At 45.6% G+C, this 20,752-nt stretch overlaps 1 protein-coding gene across 1 annotated transcript in view; it reads right to left on the reverse strand.

Annotated features, from left to right (window-relative positions):
* Positions 1-19,895, reverse strand: part of LOC119816920 (methylthioadenosine phosphorylase) — a 40,400-nt gene extending 20,505 nt beyond the window's left edge. Inside the window, exons 1-4 of the mRNA XM_038333994.2 lie at positions 19,739-19,895; positions 7,165-7,251; positions 6,174-6,232; positions 1,339-1,506 (exon numbers count right to left, since the gene is read on the reverse strand). Coding sequence (XP_038189922.1) covers positions 1,339-1,506; positions 6,174-6,232; positions 7,165-7,251; positions 19,739-19,771 — 347 coding nt within the window. The 5' untranslated portion in view covers positions 19,772-19,895. The remainder of the gene's footprint in view (positions 1-1,338; positions 1,507-6,173; positions 6,233-7,164; positions 7,252-19,738) is intronic.
* Between the last annotated feature and the right edge of the window lie 857 nt (positions 19,896-20,752).

Raw genomic sequence — 20,752 nt, forward strand, 5'->3', positions numbered from 1 at the left:
GCAGACGGGGTGAACGGTTTCATCAGCAGCCATCGTCCAGGCCCTGGACCCCGAAAAAAATAATCTACAAAGAAACTTCAGGATTAATTATGCTAGAGATCAAACAGACTTTATAGGGAACTGCAGGACATCTGACCCAAGAGCTGAGGAATTCTTCACGGAATAGTCACCCCAAGAACCACATTTCAAACCACAGAGCAACTGTTCCCCAAGTACCAAGAAAGTGAACTAATTCTTTGTATCTGGATCGGCTCATAATGGGGAAAAATATTAGAAACCAAGAAGAGAAAACACAGAAACAATATATACAGAGATGGAACATACTTTTCGACAATCAGGGACCATGGAAGGAATTGAAACTTAAAATATATAAAGAACTAAAAAAAAAAAAAAAAAATCAAAATAATAAACAATCCAATCCATAAATGGTGAAGCGAACTGCTTGGAGACTTCTCTGAAGTAGAAACAACTAATAAACACATGTTCAACATCTTAAGCCATTAGGGAAACGTCAATCAAAAGCATGGCGAGATTCCATTTTACCTTAATCAGAATGGCTCTCTTCAAGGAAACAGGCGACAAGGTTGGTAGCAACACAGAAGGAACACAATAAGCCCTCGCTAGCTGTTGGTGAGACTGTATTAGTCCAGCCAAGAAGAAAATCAGCCTGGAGGTTCCTCAAAGAAAGGGACAGCAGCAAGACCTACCATGCCTTGGGCGTACACCTGAAGTGTCTCCATCAGTATATTACAGAGACTCTAACACACCTAATTTTGACTACTGGCTATAGCCAAGTCACAGAACCTACCCTGATGCCTATCCACAGATCTAGAAAATGTGACGTAACTGACAACTGCCAACATAAAGAAGACAATGAACATTTGCAGCAAAATGAGTGACCCTGGAGGAGTTTTGTGCGGCAAAATAAGCAAGACAATGCACGACCTCACAGTGCAATCTAAACCACAGACCCAGAAGAGGAAGAAGTGCATTTACCAGAAGCTTGGGAGACAACTGGCCAAAGGATATCAAATTTCGGTTAAGCAGAAAGAGTAAGTTTCTGAGATCTTCTGATGGCTTGGTGATGTGGTGTATCTATTATATACTGAAAATCAATGTTTGCATCCAAACTGATCTGTGAGGTGATAGGTGAACAAGTACATATAAATCACCATGCAATGCCCATATATATCAACTATGTTCATAATTACTATTTGTTAGTTCAGTTAAAAAAATACAAGCCTACAATGGAAAGCTCACAGCGATTCTACATCCTGCTCGCCCCACATCATCCCTCACAGCTGGAAATGGAGAACTACAAGGCCACTTACCCCTTACCTGTCAATGAACTGATCGATGATGACCATGTCACCAGGCTGGATCTCCTCTCTCAAGGACCCGCAAGCTGTGGTCACTATGACATGTGTACAACCCTCTTCCTTCAAAGCCCAGATGTTGGCCTGGTAGTTGACTTTCGAGGGCATGATGGTATGCTGTCTCCCATGTCTAGGAAGGAGATGGCAAAAGGACATCAGCCATCAGGACAGGGCATCTTTACAGTCATAAGGAAACAGAGACCCCGCCCACCCCTTCAGTCTACGCGAGTAAACTATGAAAACTGTTCAACCTAGGAGCTCCTGCTGCCTTTGGACAGCAGACCAGCTCTTTCATGGCTAGTGCTATAGGCTGAACGGTATCAAAGTTCTTTTTGTTGTTGTTGTTTGTTTGTTTTTGAGACAGGGATTCTGTGTAACACTGGCTATCCTGGAACTTCTGCAGACCAGGCTGGCCTCAAACTTAGCAGATCTGCCTGCCTCTGTCTCCTGAGTACTGGGGTTAAAGGTATGCACCATGGCCCAGCCCTGAGTCAAAGTTCTTGAATTGTAGATCTGACCCCAACCTGGACTACAGGATGTGGTGTGTACTTAGAGACAGGGTTCTTTGTATTTTTTTTTTTTTAAGAAAAATTTACTTTGATTGATTTTTCAATGAACAATGAATTGATTTTTTCAATTGAATATAATGTCAGTTTTTTAATGGGAAAACCTTTGGTCCCACTGACACTTGGGAATGCTACAGAGAGCTCCTAAAGACAGGAAGAGAAAGCACAGCTTTCTAGAAGCATGGCAGCATAAACCACAGGTCCAGAAGCCATGGCTTTTCTACCGAACATGGCAGGGTCATTTCTTAGCCAATAACAGAAAAGAGAAATGGGGAACAAGACTTGGGGACACCAACTGGAGCACTGTATGCACTGTAACAATAGTAGACAAAAGGGTTTTAAGAATAGCTATAGAAAAGCGAACTGGGGGGTGGTGGTGGCACACACCTTTATCTAAACTACCTCTGAAATCTCCATAAGGAGGATGGGGCCCCACGATGACTCCTCTTTGACTACGATAACACCTCTAAGCTGAAAAGTACCACCTAAGAAATACCTTTGGACTACAAACTGCTCAGAATAATTTGAGGTGGCTAGCTGATGATCCAGCTTAACAGACTACTCTAGCCAGGACTTGAGACACACCCTACATTTTCCCATCATGCAAAGACCGGACAAAAAATAATACAGCTACCTCTCCCAGGACTTGATAATTAACCCACATTTTTCTTTTCAGGATCCCCTAAAGATATCATTGTCTCCAGACAGTAGGAAGTAAATTTAAGAACACGATGCCCACATACTCCGAAGAGGTGGGGTAGGTAGTTTTTGGTCATTCAATGGATTATAGGTATTTGTCATTGTTTAGGGAGGCTAGTTAAAAGTTATTATTGGGGTAATGGTCAGAAAAAAAGCTAAACAAAGGAAATTAGATTCAAAGCTCTGGTTTTGAAAAGAAAAAAGGGGGATATAGATATGACTGGATAAAAGGGTAGATTAAGATAAAAATGTAGATTGTTGAATCTACTTTTAAAAAAGGAACTACTAGTTTATAACTCATTTAACGATATAATGCACAATTTCTAGTCCTTGAAAATGAGTATTATCAACTGTTCAAGATAATAAGGAAATATAGGTTTGTAGTTAATCACCTAGTACAATCGAACTTGTAATCACATAAGGTATGTTTTCAAGGACAAAGATACTCCCTTTAGAGTTTACTTTCTTTTGTGGCAAAAGTAAGTCACTGGGTAAGAAAATGCCCTTGTCTCAATTGCTTACAGTATGCTGTCCTAATTGAACAAGCAGGACACAAAAGAAAGTGACTGCCAAACATTGTCAAGACAAGGTAGGACAGCCCTTCAGAATATCCTGTTTCACAGAAAAGTCTGTCAGATATGCTAGGCCTGTAGGCCGAAGATGGACGCCCTAATGCTGTAGAGGAACTTTGGGTCCAGGCAGCTAGCTGTTTCTGTCATTACTCACATTTTTTTGGAAGTAGCTTGCTCACACTTCCTGCTTACTCAGCTAATATTTTTTTTCTTGGCTCTCTGAGGGAATAGAAGACTAGATAGTTATCATTTTCCTTGTTTACCAGATGTAGAAACCAAGTTATTATAGAAAGTAAATTAGGTACAAGACTTTGGACTCACCAAAGATAGGATAGATATTGAATACTTTCTCTGGATTTGTTAAGTGCAAATGGATTAGATGTATTGCCAACATATATTCTATATAGTTATTGTATTTACTATATAGTTTTTCTTTTATGTTTTAACAAATAAAGCTTGCCTAAAGATCAGAAGGGAAAAGCTAAGCCACTAGAGGTCAAGCAGTGGTGGCACACACCTTTAAACCCAGGATTTGGGAGACAGCAGCAGCAGATAGATCTTGAGTACAAGGCTACCTGGGCTACACAAGATCAATGCAGAAACAAATACAGGTGGTGGTGGCCTACACCTTTAATCCTAGTTCTAGGGAGTCATGCCTTTAGAGGTAGAAGGTAGATATTTCTGAGTTCCAGGCCAGCCAGAAATGCACAGGGAAACCCTTTCTGGAAAAACAACAAAACAAAAAAACCAACAAAAAAAGGGAAGGTGGAGAGAAGGGAACCATTATTTTACTCAAACTTTTTTTAAGACTTTCTCTAGATTATGTTTATGCAAAAATGTTTTAAACATGTTTCTCAATTAAAGATGTACTCAGAGTTATAGTGTAACATAAAGTATTTCTTCTGTTAAGACTATCTCAACTTTCAATTTCCTTAAAGTTAGTGCATTAGTTTTCCAAACATAATAATCTGACATCTTTTTTTAATAGCTACACATCAAATAGGCATTACTTTTTCATTGTGTTTACAGGTTAAATGCCATTTCATTAAGATGCTATGCGCATCACACCTATGACAAGCCCCATGAAGAATTATTACTAAACACATCAAAAGGGGCTATGAGATCTTCCACAACTCCCAGGGGAACCAAATCCTTGAGATCTAGCTTCCAGAGCTGCAGGAAACCATTTTCTATTTAGTCCTTCCTCCCTGGCCTTCAAGCCCTTGACTTCTTCCGATCTTAGCTCCAATGTCAAAAAGCATCTACCTTAGTCACTACATCTACGCCATACCTAACTACCCCACTCATGTTTACTGTAACTGTCTATATCTAATGGGTGCCCATCTCGGATGAAGTCCTTGTGTGACTTCCTCAGTAGCACCCATCATATAAGGAGTTCACTCCATTGGAAAAACATATACATTTGGTTAAAATTATTTATGCATTTGAAACACATAAGCTTGAACCTGTGTATCCACACCCGTGGGGGGAACTCCAGTCAAAAGCTGTAAAGTGTTCCATTTCTAAAATTAATTTTAAAAATCACATTGGTTACATGGCTTTCTTATGTTCTTATGCGCAGTATTTCACAGAGAAGCGTACAACTATCTGGGCCCCCTGGGAAACTAGGACATGCGGTGCTCTAACACAAAGTGCCTTTGTCGAGAGTTCATTTATTGACCTCCGATAAAACAGAAATGCGCTGGCAGCAATTTCTCACAGCCTTATTTTGTGGTAATATCTCCAAGCATTGAAGTAAAAACTTTGGGCTTTGGAGTGTGGCCGTTTGAGTTCAAAGCTCTCTTAGATACCTCCTCTGAAGATACCCAACCCACTCAGAGCTCGGATTTCCCCCTCATTAGTAAAACCTAATGAAGGATCTACCTGCTCCTCAGAGCTGTTAAGTGCGACCTCACTATCATCCTGTTTGTGTTTAAAAAGAATCTGTGATGTCTTCTCTTGATAGCAAACTGTGACCATTCACAGACAGCCTCTAAGAGCGCAGAAGCCCTTACTACCCAGAGATGCATGCATTTTCCTGGGACTGGCCTCTAAAGCTCTCAGCAGGTTTTCCAGAAGAAATTAAACATCTGTGTAATTTAAACAATTGTTTTTTTTCCCCCAAGCTTGAAAAAAACAAAAACCAACCAACCAACTAACCAAACAAAATACCAGGCATTTCTCTAGCAATGACTACAGGCCAAGGAAAGAGACTTGTAAAAAGGACTGCTTAAAACTACGTTTTAGTTTTGCTGGCTCCCAAGAATCCACTTTCCACATGTCTGTGGTGGACAAAGCTTTGTTAGGTCCGTATTTCATGTCCTATATATTCCACATATCTCATATGGGTCAGCCTGAGACTTGTTCCCCAACACTAGACCATATATGGCTTCTAGAAGTCCCTCCTGTGACTAGGTAGCTCCTTGCTGGCAGGAGAACCTGCTTGCTGTTGCATTAACTGCAGTGGTGGTCACGTGTAATCAGGGGACTTTCTAACTATGCTGCTTTCTGTGCAGCAGCTGACGCCACTAACCCTGTTTAGGGAACAAGGGTATAAGCACAAGAGGTATAAGCACAAGAGGTAATTCGGGTTAGTTCAGGGACTGAGACCTCCTCCCTGAAAAACGTAACTGCTATTGGACAAGGCTTCGTCATGAACAAAACATCTGATTTATCTGATAATTGGAAGAAAGAAAATTAACAAAGGAAATAATGGAGCTTCAGTGTCAGACAACTGATCCATTTTCCACACGCAAGTGAGGAAAAGAGATCCTTGATCTCCTAAATATTTATAATCCAAGCTTGGCTCAGAGTCATCTCAGTAAATAAAGGGACTTCTATGTTCTGACTCTACGGACACCTATCTCATACTTACATCAGTACCTATTTCTGGACTTTAAATTTAAATTCTCCTGTGGTAGTAATATTAAACAACAACAACACCACTTAAAATACTTTACCTTGCAAGAAGTACACAATCAACGTTCTTTATCTTCCCCAAAATTAAGGCGTCGGATGGCTTCGTGCAATAAAAAATAAACAGTCACAGTTTAGTATTTTTAAAACATGTACAATCAGTTCGTTAAACCACAACAAACTGGTGGAAATCTAGCATTTGAAGATACAGTTTAGGGAAGGAGTTTAGGATTTACTCATCACCATTATCACCCAGAAGTAGTGACCGAGCTCTCTGCTAGCATGGACTCCGCAGGGATGCGGTGGCAAGTGTTCCGAGACCCTCTGATGGGGGATTGATCAAACTGACACATGTCAGGGGCATTTATTTGGAAGGTTTCAGAAATGTTATGAGTCAAAAGCTGAAAGGAGAGAGCTGCGGGGCACAAGAGCTGAGTGATGGAACCACCTGTTTATGGTAACCAGGCTTCAAGATGGCCACAGGGAAAACCCCAGAGTGAGCATTAGTAAGGAAGCCCGAGGCTAAGGGGGAGATGGGAAAGGTTTTGGAAAACCCCAGGTCAGGCTAAGAACTTAGCTGAAAAGCAGGGTTGGGCAGGGATGCAAGTTCTTCTCAGAGGGACAAATGCCAGCCAGTGTTTGGAAGAAGCAATGTGGGGTTAGGAATGTAGATAACTCACCCAGCCCGGGTCGAAAAATAAGCAGCCTTCCCTAGAATCCATGTCTTCCCAATCCTAACATGTGTCCCTGATCCCAGGACTCATTTGGGTCAGAAAAATGTCACTTCATAAAGAGTCCTTATGCTACCAGCCACCAGCCCGTGCTAAGTCACCATGGTGTGACCTGGGCTCTAAATTAGACACGTATTTGAATTTAAAATGAGCATCTTGACTTCTAGCAATGCAAACCTGAGATGCTGCCCCTGTGTGTGCAAAAGCCATGTCATCAAAACAGCAGCGTTGGGCACCCTTCTGGACACCTCAGCAAGGGAACCCCGCCATGCCAAAGCCAACACTCGGTCAGCTGGACACTAACCTTGCCAAAAGGAGTATCCACATATTTTTCAGTCCTTCCTTCTAAAATTTCTGGATCATCCAAGCCTGTTCCACCAATTATTCCAATCTAAGGGAGAAAAGAGAAGAAAGTAGGTTGGTATATCTGCTTCATTTTAAGGAAATATATTTATCTATATTTACAGGCCCTTTTCCACTCTTATCAAAGCCCAAATGACTTTAACAATGACTGACGAAGCCGGGTGGTGGTGGCGCACGCCTTTAATCCCAGCAGAGGTAGGTGGATCTCTGTGAGTTCGAGGCCAGCCTGGTCTACAAGTGCTAGTTCCAGGACAGGCTCCAAAGCTACAGAGAAACCCTGTCTTGAAAAAAGATTGATGAACAGTAAACATTTAAAAGCCCTCTATTAAAGAGAAATAAAGAATCAAAACAGAAAACCTCAAGCAAAACAACAAAACCTGATGGTCTTCTAGATTTGAGAAATAGCTAGACTTAGGCCTCTATTCTCAACCGCGCTGTGTTTACTCCCAACTGAATTACCGATAAAGTTGCTTTTAGAATTAGAAATCAAGCCCAAACGTGTTTGTAGAAAGATCTTTCTGACCAAGGTTGTTTCTCTACCCCATCCATATTATGGTGTAAAGGAAGCATGATACAAAAACTTAGGTCTGTTTATTTGGTAATGGTTCCTTTTCACTCCACCATGATACAAAACAAGTTTTTTTCTGCGCCACCACGGTCGCAGAACTGGGAGGAAATGCAGGCAAGAGATGAGCGGCATGACAAGCCCTCGCTGGTGTGTCTCGTTACTAAGTCAGACGGCTGTTCATGTGCACACATATACAGCAGACAGTAGCTTACACACTGCCTAATTCAGATGTGATTCAAAAGCAGTTATAATTTTTAAGGTCAAGCATTTTATTTCAGTTTCCTGATTATCTAGAAACCCATGGTCTTGGAAAAGTAGAGAAAGAAAGTTAATTAAGAATTGATCTAGGGCTGGAGAGATGGCAGAGCAATTAAGAGGGTTCCCAGCAACCACGTGGCGGCTCACAACCATCTCCAGTTCCGGGAACTGGAGATCTGACACCTTCTTTTGACCTCTGAGGACATATGTGGTATACAGACACATGTGCAGGCAAAACACCAATGCACATAAAAGAGAAATATAAAAAATCTGAGTTGATCTAATTTGAAGTCTAGGAAGCAAACAGGAACAAATACAAAGACAAACAATAAAGTCTTCACATTAAAAATTAAGCAACATGGGGCCGGAGAGATGACTCAGAGGTTAAGAGCACTGGCTGCTCTTCCCGAGTTCCTGAGTTCATTTCTAAGCATGGTGGCTCACAACCAACTATAATGAGATCTGGTGCCCTCTTCTGGTGAAGAGGCACAATACTGCATACATAATAAACACACCAATATTTTTTTAAAAAAGACCTAAACATTATCATTAGGAAGTTTTCCCTGTGTGGGCCCCCTATAGGAACTAGAATTTAAACAGGTCAATGTCTGGGTAAAATGTGGGGCTTAAGGAGAAACCTTATGGAAAACAATCACAGCACCTCATAAGATGAAAAGGTGTAAGCACATTGTCACCGAGTCAAATTTCTACAAAGTAAAATAGAACCTTCTAACTCCAGAAAAGAAAGTTCCAAAATAAAGAATTTGTGAGATTTTGCTATAGAATAAATAGCAGGCCGACTTTCACTTCCTGGTAGCCAAGACAGTTGACATTGGTGCCACCTTGTGGTACATTAGTGAAATTACAACAGGTTTTGTCTATCACATCAACTGTAACACTATAGGTAAAAAAAAAATTTAACTGATCCATTGGTATTTCAAATCAACATTTATTTGTTCAATACACTTAAGTTACTTAAATTCTTCAGTTCAACACACACACGCACACACACCCACACAAACCATTATGCTTACAAAACCCTAGCACTTCTGCTGGTGTGGCCTCCCCACTTTATCTTTAAAAAGCTGGGCCAGGCAGACTGTCCAGCCCATGTCCTCACAGTGGGCAAGAGAAAGAGCAGCATATGAAATGACCACCACCCGACTCTTCAGGAATTTAGCTATTTGACACATAAAGGAGGCTGGAAGGCAGGAGGACCCGAAGTTTAAGGTTGTCTTCAGCTGTACAGGGTGTTTGTGGCCAGCCTGAGCTACACAACACGAAACGAAACCCAAAATTAAACAAATAAAAACTTTCAGACCGTTTACTTAGGGCTACTTTGCTCCGTTCTTTCAAGATGTTATCTGGGCCACAGCATCTCAGATTCTGAGGCAACACTGAACCTTCAGGCTTGAAGGTAAAACAGATCTCATTTTGTTGTGAAGTCACCCTCAGCATGAAGCCAGGCTAGCACGGCAGGAAAGCAGCGACCGGAACAGGCTGCCTCCTGAAACTCATCTGCCTTTAGTGACCAGCCTGAACTGCAGTCCAAACCCACCCAGCTGCATGTCCTTGCACTAGGTAGCTGGCAACTCAGCCCTCTGCCAGGATAGTATTTGAACGAAAGCAAATGACCAAGAAGCTACAGCAGTCGACAGACAAGCCCAGTCATTCTGCTGGCTCACACTGTTCATGGAAACCTACACCTTACAGGGAACCAGAGTGGCAATTGAATACGACCGTGATGAGTACCTGGAGGGCAGAGGCCTGCGGGGGCCAATATGTGGCCAATGTCACCACCTGCTGGCTGTACAGGCAAAGTTCACCTTGATGACACTCCCAAGTACAACACAGGTTAGGGCAGAGTGTTTCCCGGGCCTCTGGTTTCCACAGCCACTCTTTTAGACAGGCCCCATGGTATTAGTCCCACTTTACAACTGATGGAAGAGAAGCTCCATTGTTTTCCAAAGTAAGCACTGTGTGCTAACTCCCAATATCCTCTGGGTTTTTCCAGGAGCTCAGTCTACAGAAAAAGCCACTGTCTCTATAACACAAGTCAAGCTTTGGCCCAAGGTGACAGAGCACACTATAAAACACACCACACAGAGCCTCTGGATAGCCAGCCGAGCATCTAAGGTGGTGATTCTCAGCCTTCCTAATGCTGTGACCCTTAACACAGTTCCTCATGTTGTGGTGGCCCTCAACCATAAAATTACTCCCTTGCTACTTCCTAACTGTAGTTTTGCTACTACTCTGAATCTTAATAAAAATATCTGATATGCAACCCCAGGGGTCATGACCCACAGGTTGAGAAGCACTGATCTAAGGAGCCCGTTGTCAGCGCCATCCACACCCAGGAAGCAGCAAGACCCTGCCAGGTCCCAAGTGCAGGCAACTCTAGAATGCTTAGGGAATGGGCTGAAGGGCGGAGTTAGAACTGATGGGTCAACTCTACCCCCAGGAAGCCTTCACCACACGAAACAAGGTTCTGAAACAGGGATACAGTGCTCCTCATTCTCCCCAATATTCCACCACAGTCATCTCAAAAAGAAAGCCTGCTTCCAGCAAGCAGAAGGTGCCTGCTTTTCACACCGTACAGCTACTTTCTCTGCACATGAAACTGGAGATGTTTCCTACCCAATCTGTCGCAAATTGGAAGGGTGCCTGCCATTCCCTTCCCTATGTGCTTTCTCAGGCACCTAACAATCAACCACTTCACTTGGTCTTGGAGTCGTCTGCCTGAGCCCTGGATGCCCTGCCTCAAATGTCCCCTGAGGCACTCTGGAACACCAAAGACAGAGCAGCTGAGAGGAGCTCATGCCAGGAAGATGGGTGGCTTTTGAGATGTCAAGCTCAAGACAAGGAAAGACAGCCAGGGAGGGATCTGGCACAATCCCTCATCTGGGATTTCAGTCCTGCAGCTCTGGTTACCACCAACAAATAAGGCAGGTGCTGCTGACTGAAGCCTTCACCACTGCGCCAAGCCGGCTATGTGTGTGGTCTTGTAGGATCCCATAGAACCCAGGAAGTCCAGATTCATGGGGACAAAGAGGTCAAATGTCTCAGCCTGGAAGGTCTCTACAAAACCTGCAAAACGAACCAAAGCGATCACGTCATGGGTGCTCTACCTCTGGGCCAAACTGTGCCCCAGTCCAAATTTATATGCAGATGTTGTGACGCTCAGTGCTTTGGTGTGACTGTATTTGGAGAGAGGGGAAATCTAAATCAAACAAAACAACAGACAAACAAAAACCACTGTGTACTTACAAGAAGAATTGTCACAGATACACCCAGAAGGAAGACCATGAGAGGCCTGGGAACTAGAGTGCTCAGAAAAAAGAGGCCATTCCTAGTTTAAAGACTCTACAGTGCTGATGGAATGACTAGAACTTCTGGACTGTAGAGGGTATCAGGTACTGGGGTAAGAGCCTGAATGATCAAAGCAGCTGTGGAGAAGCTACCAGTGACCTCCAACCTCTTCTGTGCCCTCCTCAAAAAGGGCCCAGATCCCTCTAAGCCCTGCCTTATTACTTCTTCAGTACTCCAAAACCTCTATGGTTAATTTGGCCAGCTAGTGGCTAGCTCTGCCCTCTGACTCAAAACCAACTTTATCGGCGGAATGCAATCAAAACATAAATCAAAACATCACACAGCTGTAAAGGGCTGGAATATTTGCAAATCCGGAGTTAAATTTCATCTTCTTCTTCTTTTTTTTTTTTGAGACAGGGTTTCTTCTGTAGCATTTGGAGACTGTCCCGGAACTAGCTCTTGTAGCCCAGGTTGGCCTCGAACTCACAGAGATCCTACTGCCTCTGCCTCCGGAGTGCTGGGATTAAAGGCGTGCGCCACCACTGCCCAGCTCGGAGTTAAATTTCAGCCCACACCTTTGGTTCTCTTGCTCACCTGTGTCTTACCCGACCCTAGCACCAGCAGGAGAGGCCTTCTGGAATCTATTCATTTAGCAGACCACTATGTTCTACCAGTTCGAAGCTAAAAACGTCAGAGAGAATCTGAGAGACTTCCCGCTCTGCTGTGAGCAGGTGAATCTGAGCTCCCACCAAAGGATTCCAAAAATGCCTTGATTCATTCTATAATGAAATAAACTTCACAAAACCATTTATCCATTTTCTTTGGGGCAACTTGAACCCATGTTCCTAGGACACAGCTCAGCTTAGCTCAAATATCTTATATTTTCTTTAAGGATTTTTTTTTTTTAATGTCAAAATAAGTGGAAAATGTGGCCATCCAAAATCCAAGGAGGGTTTCCACAGGGGGGGGGGGGGGGTGGGGGAGGGGAAGGGGAGAACAACCCTCTTGGCATATTCTCCGTGACAAGTAGCCTCCAGTACTTGGTACTGAGGTAGTGTCCATTGGTCAGGCTTTCCAGCCTGCCGAGCTCCGTTGAGGCCATCCTAGTAACCTAATCCTGGTATTAAGAGGCAGAGAAGCAAGGATGGCCTGGACGATCACAACAGCCTTGGCTTTAATGTCACAAGCCTCTAGACACCCTGACGACATACACTTCTCCCTGAAATCAACTCTTAGTTTCTGAGGAGCATTTTCCTCAAAACTCACTGTTCTCACTCCAGCTCTCCTTTGCTTGTGGAACCAGGGCAGGACATGGCCTAAGTTCCTCCTCGGCTCTCAGCTGATGGTTATCAGCAGTCCCAAATGTCCAAAGTCAGGTCCCAAACTGCAGAGGATCTGACCAATAGGCAAGCCATACACTGTATTCAAAGCTTGTGGGTTGTTTCTAGTGTGTGGCACTTCTTAAAACACAAACTTCTAAAATGTGAGCTAGCTGAGGACGGCCGGCTTTAAAATGACCTCTTCGCTACTTGGCCGGCTTTCTGTCAGTGGGAGACAAACATGTGAGAAAACCCAACCTTGAGGAAAGGTTTACTTTGGCTCCCAGTTTTAGTCTGTGGTCAGCTGGCCCCGTGGTGAGGTGGAGTGTTTAGGTGCAGGGGACAGAGTGGAGCTGCTCAAACCACGGCAGCAAGGAAGCAAAATGGGAAGGTCTGTAGCTCCAAGGCTCGCGGTAGTAGCGTGCCTTCCATGACTTAACTTCCAGAACGAGGTTGATCTCCTATGCGCTCCATCTCAACAGCATAACAGGCTATAACCTTTATCATGAGGCTTCTAAAGAGACATTTAGGATCCAAACTATAAGTTCCCTCCCCCCCTCCATACTTACACCTCAGCCCTCAGAACCTATAAACATTATTCCATGTAAATAAATCAAGATGAGAGGGGAGACGACCCTGGACTATCCGGATGGGTCCTAAATGGACGGCAGAGGGTTCTAGTAACAGGAAGTCAAGCGGAAGGTCACGTGATGAGGAGATTGTGACTGCAGGTCTAGTAGACAAGGATGAGAGTGTCTCTAGAAGCTACAGAGCCAATGAGTTCTTCCTACCTGAGATCCTGCAAGAAGAGCCAGCCCTACGGACGTCTTGATCTAAGACTCATTATGGACTTGTGGCCCCTAGAACTAGGAGAACAACACATTGTCATTCGAAGGCACTCAGCTCGAACTAACTCTCCTTGCAGCTACAGAGAAGGAACACAATGTGAAGGAACCACCTCCACGCTTTCCAAAGTTCCCTGATGTCAGTGCTGTCAGCCAGGGAACGTCTAATCTCCTGGGCTAGTTAGCACCAGATTGCTAGGCCGCACATTTACAGTTCAGCAGGACTAGACAAAGGCCCAGGACTCTGCATTTCTGACAAGATGTCAGATGAAGCAGATGCACTGCATGGCTTAAAAACCACCGAGGTTGCCGTGCAGTGGTGGCGCACACCTTTGATCCCAGCACTCGGGAGGCAGAGGCAGGTGGATCTCTGTGAGTTTGAGACCAGCCTGGTCTACAAGAGCTAGTTCCAGGACAGGCTCCAAAGCTACAGAGAAACCGTGTCTCGAAACAAAACAAAACAAAAAACAACAACAAAAAAAAAAAAAAAGAAAAAAGAAAAACAAAGGGGGAACAAAAAGAGAAAACTACTGAGGTACAGATTAGAATACAGTTAAAACCACAGATAAGGGGGCTGGAGAGATGGCTCAGAGGTTAAGAGCATTGCCTGCTCTTCCAAAGGTCCTGAGTTCAAATCCCAGCAACCACATGGTGGCTCACAACCATCTGTAATAGGGTCTGGTGCCCTCTTCTGGCCTGCAAGCATACACACAGACAGAATATTGCATACATAATTAAAAAAAAAACACAGCTAAGGATCTGGGGACCATCACATTCAAATACTTACTAGTCTGCTTTCTCAACTCTTCCTATGTGGGCCAGGTTTTTAATTACCTTATGGAACCAGTATGGAAGTCAAATGCACTACTACATCCTAACGATTCCTGCTCCCTACTCTACCAAGACCAGCAAAGCATACCAGAAGTAGCTTCCTCAAGGCAACTCAGGTTCCCTAGTTCCCTGCTTTTCCTTGCAGGCAGTCTCCCAGGCATCTTTAACCAATATGAATTATGAAATAGCTTTCCTGGGGACATCTGAAGGGCATGTGATGGTTGCCACAGTGACGGCATTGGCACTTTGTGGGGAGGGGGTGAGGATGTATTCTGTGTGCTGCAGAGCTTAGGGTAATCCGACAGAAGAATTGTGACACCCATGCTCGGGACAGCTCAAAGGAGAGGTTTAAGGGCCACCTTCCAACCTAGGACACTGTGACTTCCCTTCTCCCTTAGTCTGAAGCCCACTGGCAACCTCCAGTGGGGACACATTCTCTATCATTCTAATGTGATTACATTATTTCCTAATCTCCCAGAGTGGAAACTAGCCAGAGGCATTACAGATCACGGAAGAAGCTCTCCACTCCCCCCCCCCCAGCCCCCCACTCTCTGGATGCCAAAGATCTGCTTTGCCTTCTGTACAGTTACAGTCAAGCACTCCACCAGCACAGGGCTGAAGCTGGACAATGTTCCCCTGATGTCTTCCTACACAATGGCAGCTATTGTCCAGAGTGGCTTCACGGGGCATGCACACATGCAGGAACCATTAAGACTGTCTCCATTATTTCCTACACTCCCCGAACCTGGATGTCCCCAGCAGGTACCCTGTCACCAGACTAAAGAGGCCCCTCACAGTCCATGCTTTAACCCCGACCAGAAAGGTCAGTGGGAAGAATCTCGAAATTACCCTCCCTGCTTTTGTTTGATCCCTCAGCACCTTTGGGGCTGGAAGTCAGACACAGAAGCCACCTTCTCTCTCTTGCTATACCCCCCACACTGCACCTCCACTCTGCCTGCAGAGCCTCGCTACTTCTATGGCTGCCAGATGAGACTGGAGCACAAGGGCTATGGCTCGTGGCCAGATGTAGTCCCTGGTCCAGTACAGGCCATTTTGTACGGAGCAGCCAGGCAACCACTTAAAAATATAAACCAGATGCTACTGCTCTCTTCAGAGTCCTTAAGTGGCTTCCACAGCATTTAGGGTCGAATCTAAATTCTTCTTTTATTTTGGAATACGCAACCACGGTTGGGCAGGAACTTAGTATGCAGACCAGGCTGACTTCCAACTTAGAGATCAGCCTGTGCCGGCCTCAGCCTTGGGGTGCTGGGTTTAAAGGTGAGTGTAAATCCAAATTCTTTATCATGGTTTATATCCCGAAGGTTCACACCCAGAGAATCCTCATAATCACAAGCACAGGGAATCTATTTCGAGGCCACCATGCCGAGTTCTTCCCCAGACCTTCCCAAGCCCTGGCTAGCCACCACAACCTCAGGTTCCTCATCACCATTTCAACTTACAGGCGTGTCTTCAATGTGCTCAAGCTGCTATTATAATAATCAGCCTTAGAAACTTCCTTCTCACCATCTGCAGACCCCGAGGCCAATTCAGTGCCTGGGAGAACCTGCTCTCTAGTTCACAGGTGGTCTCTTCTATGGCAGAACCATGTGGCCTTAAAGGCCTGATGCCTTTCACAATGATGCTACTGCCATCCGGGAAGCTCTATGATCATGACTTAATCACCTCCAACCACTTCATCTCCTCAAACAATAGTAGCAGCAGAGCTTAAACACTTGGCCCTCTTCCATGACTCTTACTAGCTCCATCCGATCCATCTCCCAGCCACAGTACAAGACACACTCAGAAACATTGTTTCACTCAAATACATCTTCTCAGGGCTTGGCAGGTTTTCAATGAAGTATTTGTGGGTAGGATTCTGCCAGTAGACAGCTAGGTTTCACCGAGGTGCCGAACATTATACTGTCCATACAAAACCAGAGGCTTTCCATCTACACGCTCTAATCTCCTAAACCGAGGGTAATATTTCCATTTTACAAAGGAAGGCACCAGGGCTGGCAATAATGAAACAAAAACTGAGCTGGGTGTGCGACATGCTCTTGTATTTAAACTTAACAACTCTTAAGGTAGGTGTGATCAGCTCTAAGAGAAAACACTGCTAACAGAGGGGGGTAGCACTGGAATAGGAGGCTGGATCTCTTCAGCTCCCGTTTTTTTTTTTTTTTTTTTTTTTGGCCCTCAACACTGATGTGAGAATACTCCTACGGCTGTACCTAATCCAACTGTTGCTTCTCAATAACAGACGAAATGGCGCCATGAGTCAGGCAGCACGCCACCAGCCAGGCACAAACGTGCCTCCTACACCCGCACTTGCGAGACTGCTTAGCAGTTTTTGCAGAGGTGGCCTGTGTAGACACCCAGCCCACGCGCTCTGTTTCGTAAGGTAGAGTGCCCTCTTCACTCACACAGTAAAGCAACAGAGACAATGTTTCAAGTCTGAGAACTGTCTCACATCTACTTGATGAGAAGGTCAGATTTTAGGTCTCTTGTTATCTAGGCCAGGTTTTCTTGTGGGATATTCAACCACACTGTGAACCCTGGGTTTGCCTTTGCATTAATTAAATAGGAGAGGAGCCAGCAACCAGCTGACAGAAAGTCAGAGGGAGTCCGGAAGATGGAGAGGTGCACAGGAAGTAGTAGGGAGGGACTTCGAGGCAGAGCTGAAGGACACTATTTCAGAGATACTGGCAAAGAGGGAAGGGCTGGTTGCTCTTCAACATCCCTGAGCCAAGCCGGGCGGTGGTGGCGCACGCCTTTAATCCCAGCACTCGGGAGGCAGAGGCAGGCGGATCTCTGTGAGTTCGAGACCAGCCTGGTCTACAAGAGCTAGTTCCAGGACAGGCTCCAAAGCTACAGAGAAACCCTGTCTCGAAAAACCAAAAAAAAAAAAAAAAAAAAAAAACATCCCTGAGCCAGCAGGCTTTCATCCCAGCCTCTGAGTCTTGAGCTTATTGGTAAGTAGAATGAAAGAGATTTAGTTAAAAACTACCTTTGGTGGCAGCAGCAGGAGGCGGATCCAGAGGGTCATAAAAGTCCTGCTGGGGCAGGCCAGTGATTGCAGAGTCCCAGTTCCTGGCCGAACCTGCAGTAGATTCGGGTGCAGGCACTGTGCCAGTGGACATTTGACCTTTCAGGGCCTCAGGTCCACATCTGTAAGAACACTATTACCAGATGATATGCAGAGAAAATCGTTTGCATGGGGTGTTATGCACATGTTTGTGCATGTGTGTGGTGAAGGTGCACATACTTGTATGTGTGTGCGGAGGCCAGAGGTTGACATCGTGTCTCGCGCAGTTAATAGTAATCCATCTTTCAGTGAGGCAGGCATTCTCACTGAATTGGGAATCTCATCAATTTGGCTGGGCCGGCCAGTCTGCAAGTTCCAAGAGTCTACCCACGTCTGCCTCTCTAGTGCCAGGACCATAGACGCTGGCCTCAGCAACCAGCCTTCTCACCTTGCCCCCTTGTGGGTGCCGAGGATCCAAACTCATGCTCTCACACTTGGTAGCAAGTACCCCAGAGAACCTCACTCGCCGGCCTTAAGCTATGCTTTTTTAATAGGTTATTTTGCTCTGGATGCGGGCACCTCATGTTTTCTAGATGAGATGCTGCTTGAGCTATTTGTGGAATATGGTGCAGGCATCACGAATTCTCACCTGTTCCAGTCTCAAGGAGAGCAATCAGCAGGAATTTCCAGCACCATTTATGTCTCTTAAGTTTTATTTCAAAAGCTTGCCAAGTTAAAAAAAAATACACATCATTCAATATTTACATAGCTCTCTCTGCTCTTAAGTGTACCACATACATTTTACAGGGAAACTGTGTCAGACAGAATGCTAACCAGATTAAAGCGAATTCCTTCTGTTGAGATATGAGTATTACCCTGACTGGGCTCCATGTGTGAGAAGTACCAGCCATTCTGGCTTTACTCATATTGTGGGTCAGAGATGAAAAACAAAAATAAAAAATATATACCCCGGCGAAGTTTCTTGGATTCACATGCCAAGAAACCCCTTCCTCAGTCAAGGTCAAATGATTACATCTGGCCCCTCCTAATAACGGAGTTCAGGGAAAGGTGTAAAGCCTATGACACCTTTGGAAATAATTATCTCCACTCTTAATAATTCAACTATGCCCAATACAGACAGAATTCCAGCCTTCCCGGCCTCCACTGCATTAAAATGCCCACTTCATAAATATGTGGTAGACTGTACCTTGCACAAGACCCTTTCTGCTTAGTTCCTGCTGTCAGGAAGCTTTCTATAAATGTACACAATCTTTTTCAAAATGGCAAAAAAGAGGAAAAAAAAGGTTGGCCAGTAAGTCTGAGCGCAGCATCCTGATGCCTTCCTCTCTTCCTGGGTGGTTCACAAAGCCCTGCAAGGCCCCAGTATATGAAGCCCAGGTTGGCTGCATCCTAACTGCAGAGATTTGCTTCTTCCAAGGGAATTCAACAGCGCTGCGGGGAATCCAAGAGAAGCCTGGAGAAACCAGTGCACTTCCTGTGCCACCGGCCAGAAATTCCTAAAGTCACCAAGTTAGCTGAGTTATTGGCTAATAATAAACAGCCTAGAAAGGACTCAGCCGTTCCCACCAGTTTTCCTGTTCTCTGCAGTTCCACTTCCAATCTCTACTCTTCAATTGGGATTTATTTAAAAGACCCAGGGGAGGCTCGCAGCAACTCTCAGAACTCTCTTCTGGCCAGCGGTTCCCTGAATACAAGAATCCCTTGTGTAAAGCTCTCTGGGGGGCCCGAGGTTACAGAAATAGCTCTAACTCGCACCGTGGCAAAGCAGTTTTAAAGACAGAGGCCTCCGGGCGGGGAGCGGCCCTAACACGAGGTCTGCACTCCTTTTCAGTATTTAGGAAAGTCTTGGAGTACCCACAGCTCTGTGCTACCGGAGTAAAACAAAGCGAAGAGAAATCTAAGTTTGGAGCGGGGGTGGAGAGCCAGACGCGTGCAAAAGAGCAAGTGTACAGCTCTCCCACGTGGGACGAGTCAAGAGAGCGGAAGCGCAAATCCCGCAAGGCAGGAGGGACAAGAGCCGCAGCCGGGCCACGTGTCAGCTCCCGCCTGGAGAATCTCCAGAGGGGAGGGGTACTGAGGAAGGGTGGTAGCGGGGAGCAGCCCACCCATCGCCCCCCACCAGATCACCGGCTACCACTGTGGGGCCCGGGATGCAGATGAGTATAAAGGCTGGGGGTCGGGAGGGACAATGGAGTGCCCCTGCGCCTCTCCACCGCCGTGCGGGGGGCTAGGGGTGTTTGGGTTGGGGGGGGGGACACAGCCGGGAGGCGCGGCCACTGCGGAGGGGCGAGAGGGAACCCGGTAGGGAGGGCCATCTGCAGCTCGTAGGGTGATCTCACCTTCACCGGCGCGCAGGCGGCGCCCGAGGCCATGTCTGCACCAGGGGAGTTGTCTATGAGCGGGAACGCTGAACCAGGAGAAGACTGCGGGGCCGGCGCCGCGCGGGAGTGAGCAGTGCGGGAGCCCTGGGGCCCTGGCTCCTCCTCTTCCTCCCGGGGAGCGTGGGATTGGCTGCTCTCCTGGTACCCTCCTCCTCAAATCAGGTTCCCGCCTCCCGACCCCTTTGCAGACTTTTCGGGTTCCCAGCGCTTCTCTCTTATCTTGCCGCGTGATGGCGGGTCCTTGATCAAGGTAGAAATGAAGCCACTTAGGACGTGCGTGGCACTTTGTCTTTTAACTCTTTCATAAGAACTCCGTGAGGTGGCGCAGTACTTCAGCTCTGCACTGAATTGACTGCCTCGGTGACCTGGGCTGTAAAACCAGGCCCTGCCGCATTCCTGTCGCGCTTTTGGGTGGGCGAAGGGAGGCTGAAGGGTGCTAGCTGAGATTCCCGCCCCCTGCGCTCTGATTTACAAACTGGTTTATTCATCTTCAGTTTGGCGGGAGGCCTGTAAGGATGCACGACTCTGCCCCAACACCAGGCAAAGCGCATTCTTAATACTTCCTACAGCACCTAGTGGTGCAGATTTGTAATCCCAGTCACTCGTGAGGTTGGAGCAGCAGTGTGGCAAATCCAAGGTCTGGCTTGGCTACAGAGTGAGCTCAAGGCCACCCTGAGCTATATTAAGAGCCTATCTCAAAAAGTAAAAAAAAAGGGGGGGGGGCATGGTATTTAGCATCCAAGGAGGCCCAAGCTTCAGTCCTCAGTCCAATAAAAGAAACAAATAAAAACCAAAACTTCCTATGCCAGGACAGCATACAATACAGCAGAATTCAGAATGATGTAATACTAGCAGGACCCACTTCATCCCCCACAACCTTGTCCTGGATACGCACTTCAGAGGCCCATCCCTTGTCCGCTAAGATGATTCAGTATATACAGCCTTTGATGCAGTAAAATGCCCCAAACAAAG

Source organism: Arvicola amphibius, chromosome 6 (genome assembly GCF_903992535.2).
Source record: "Arvicola amphibius chromosome 6, mArvAmp1.2, whole genome shotgun sequence".
NCBI classification, from domain to species: Eukaryota; Metazoa; Chordata; class Mammalia; order Rodentia; family Cricetidae; genus Arvicola; species Arvicola amphibius.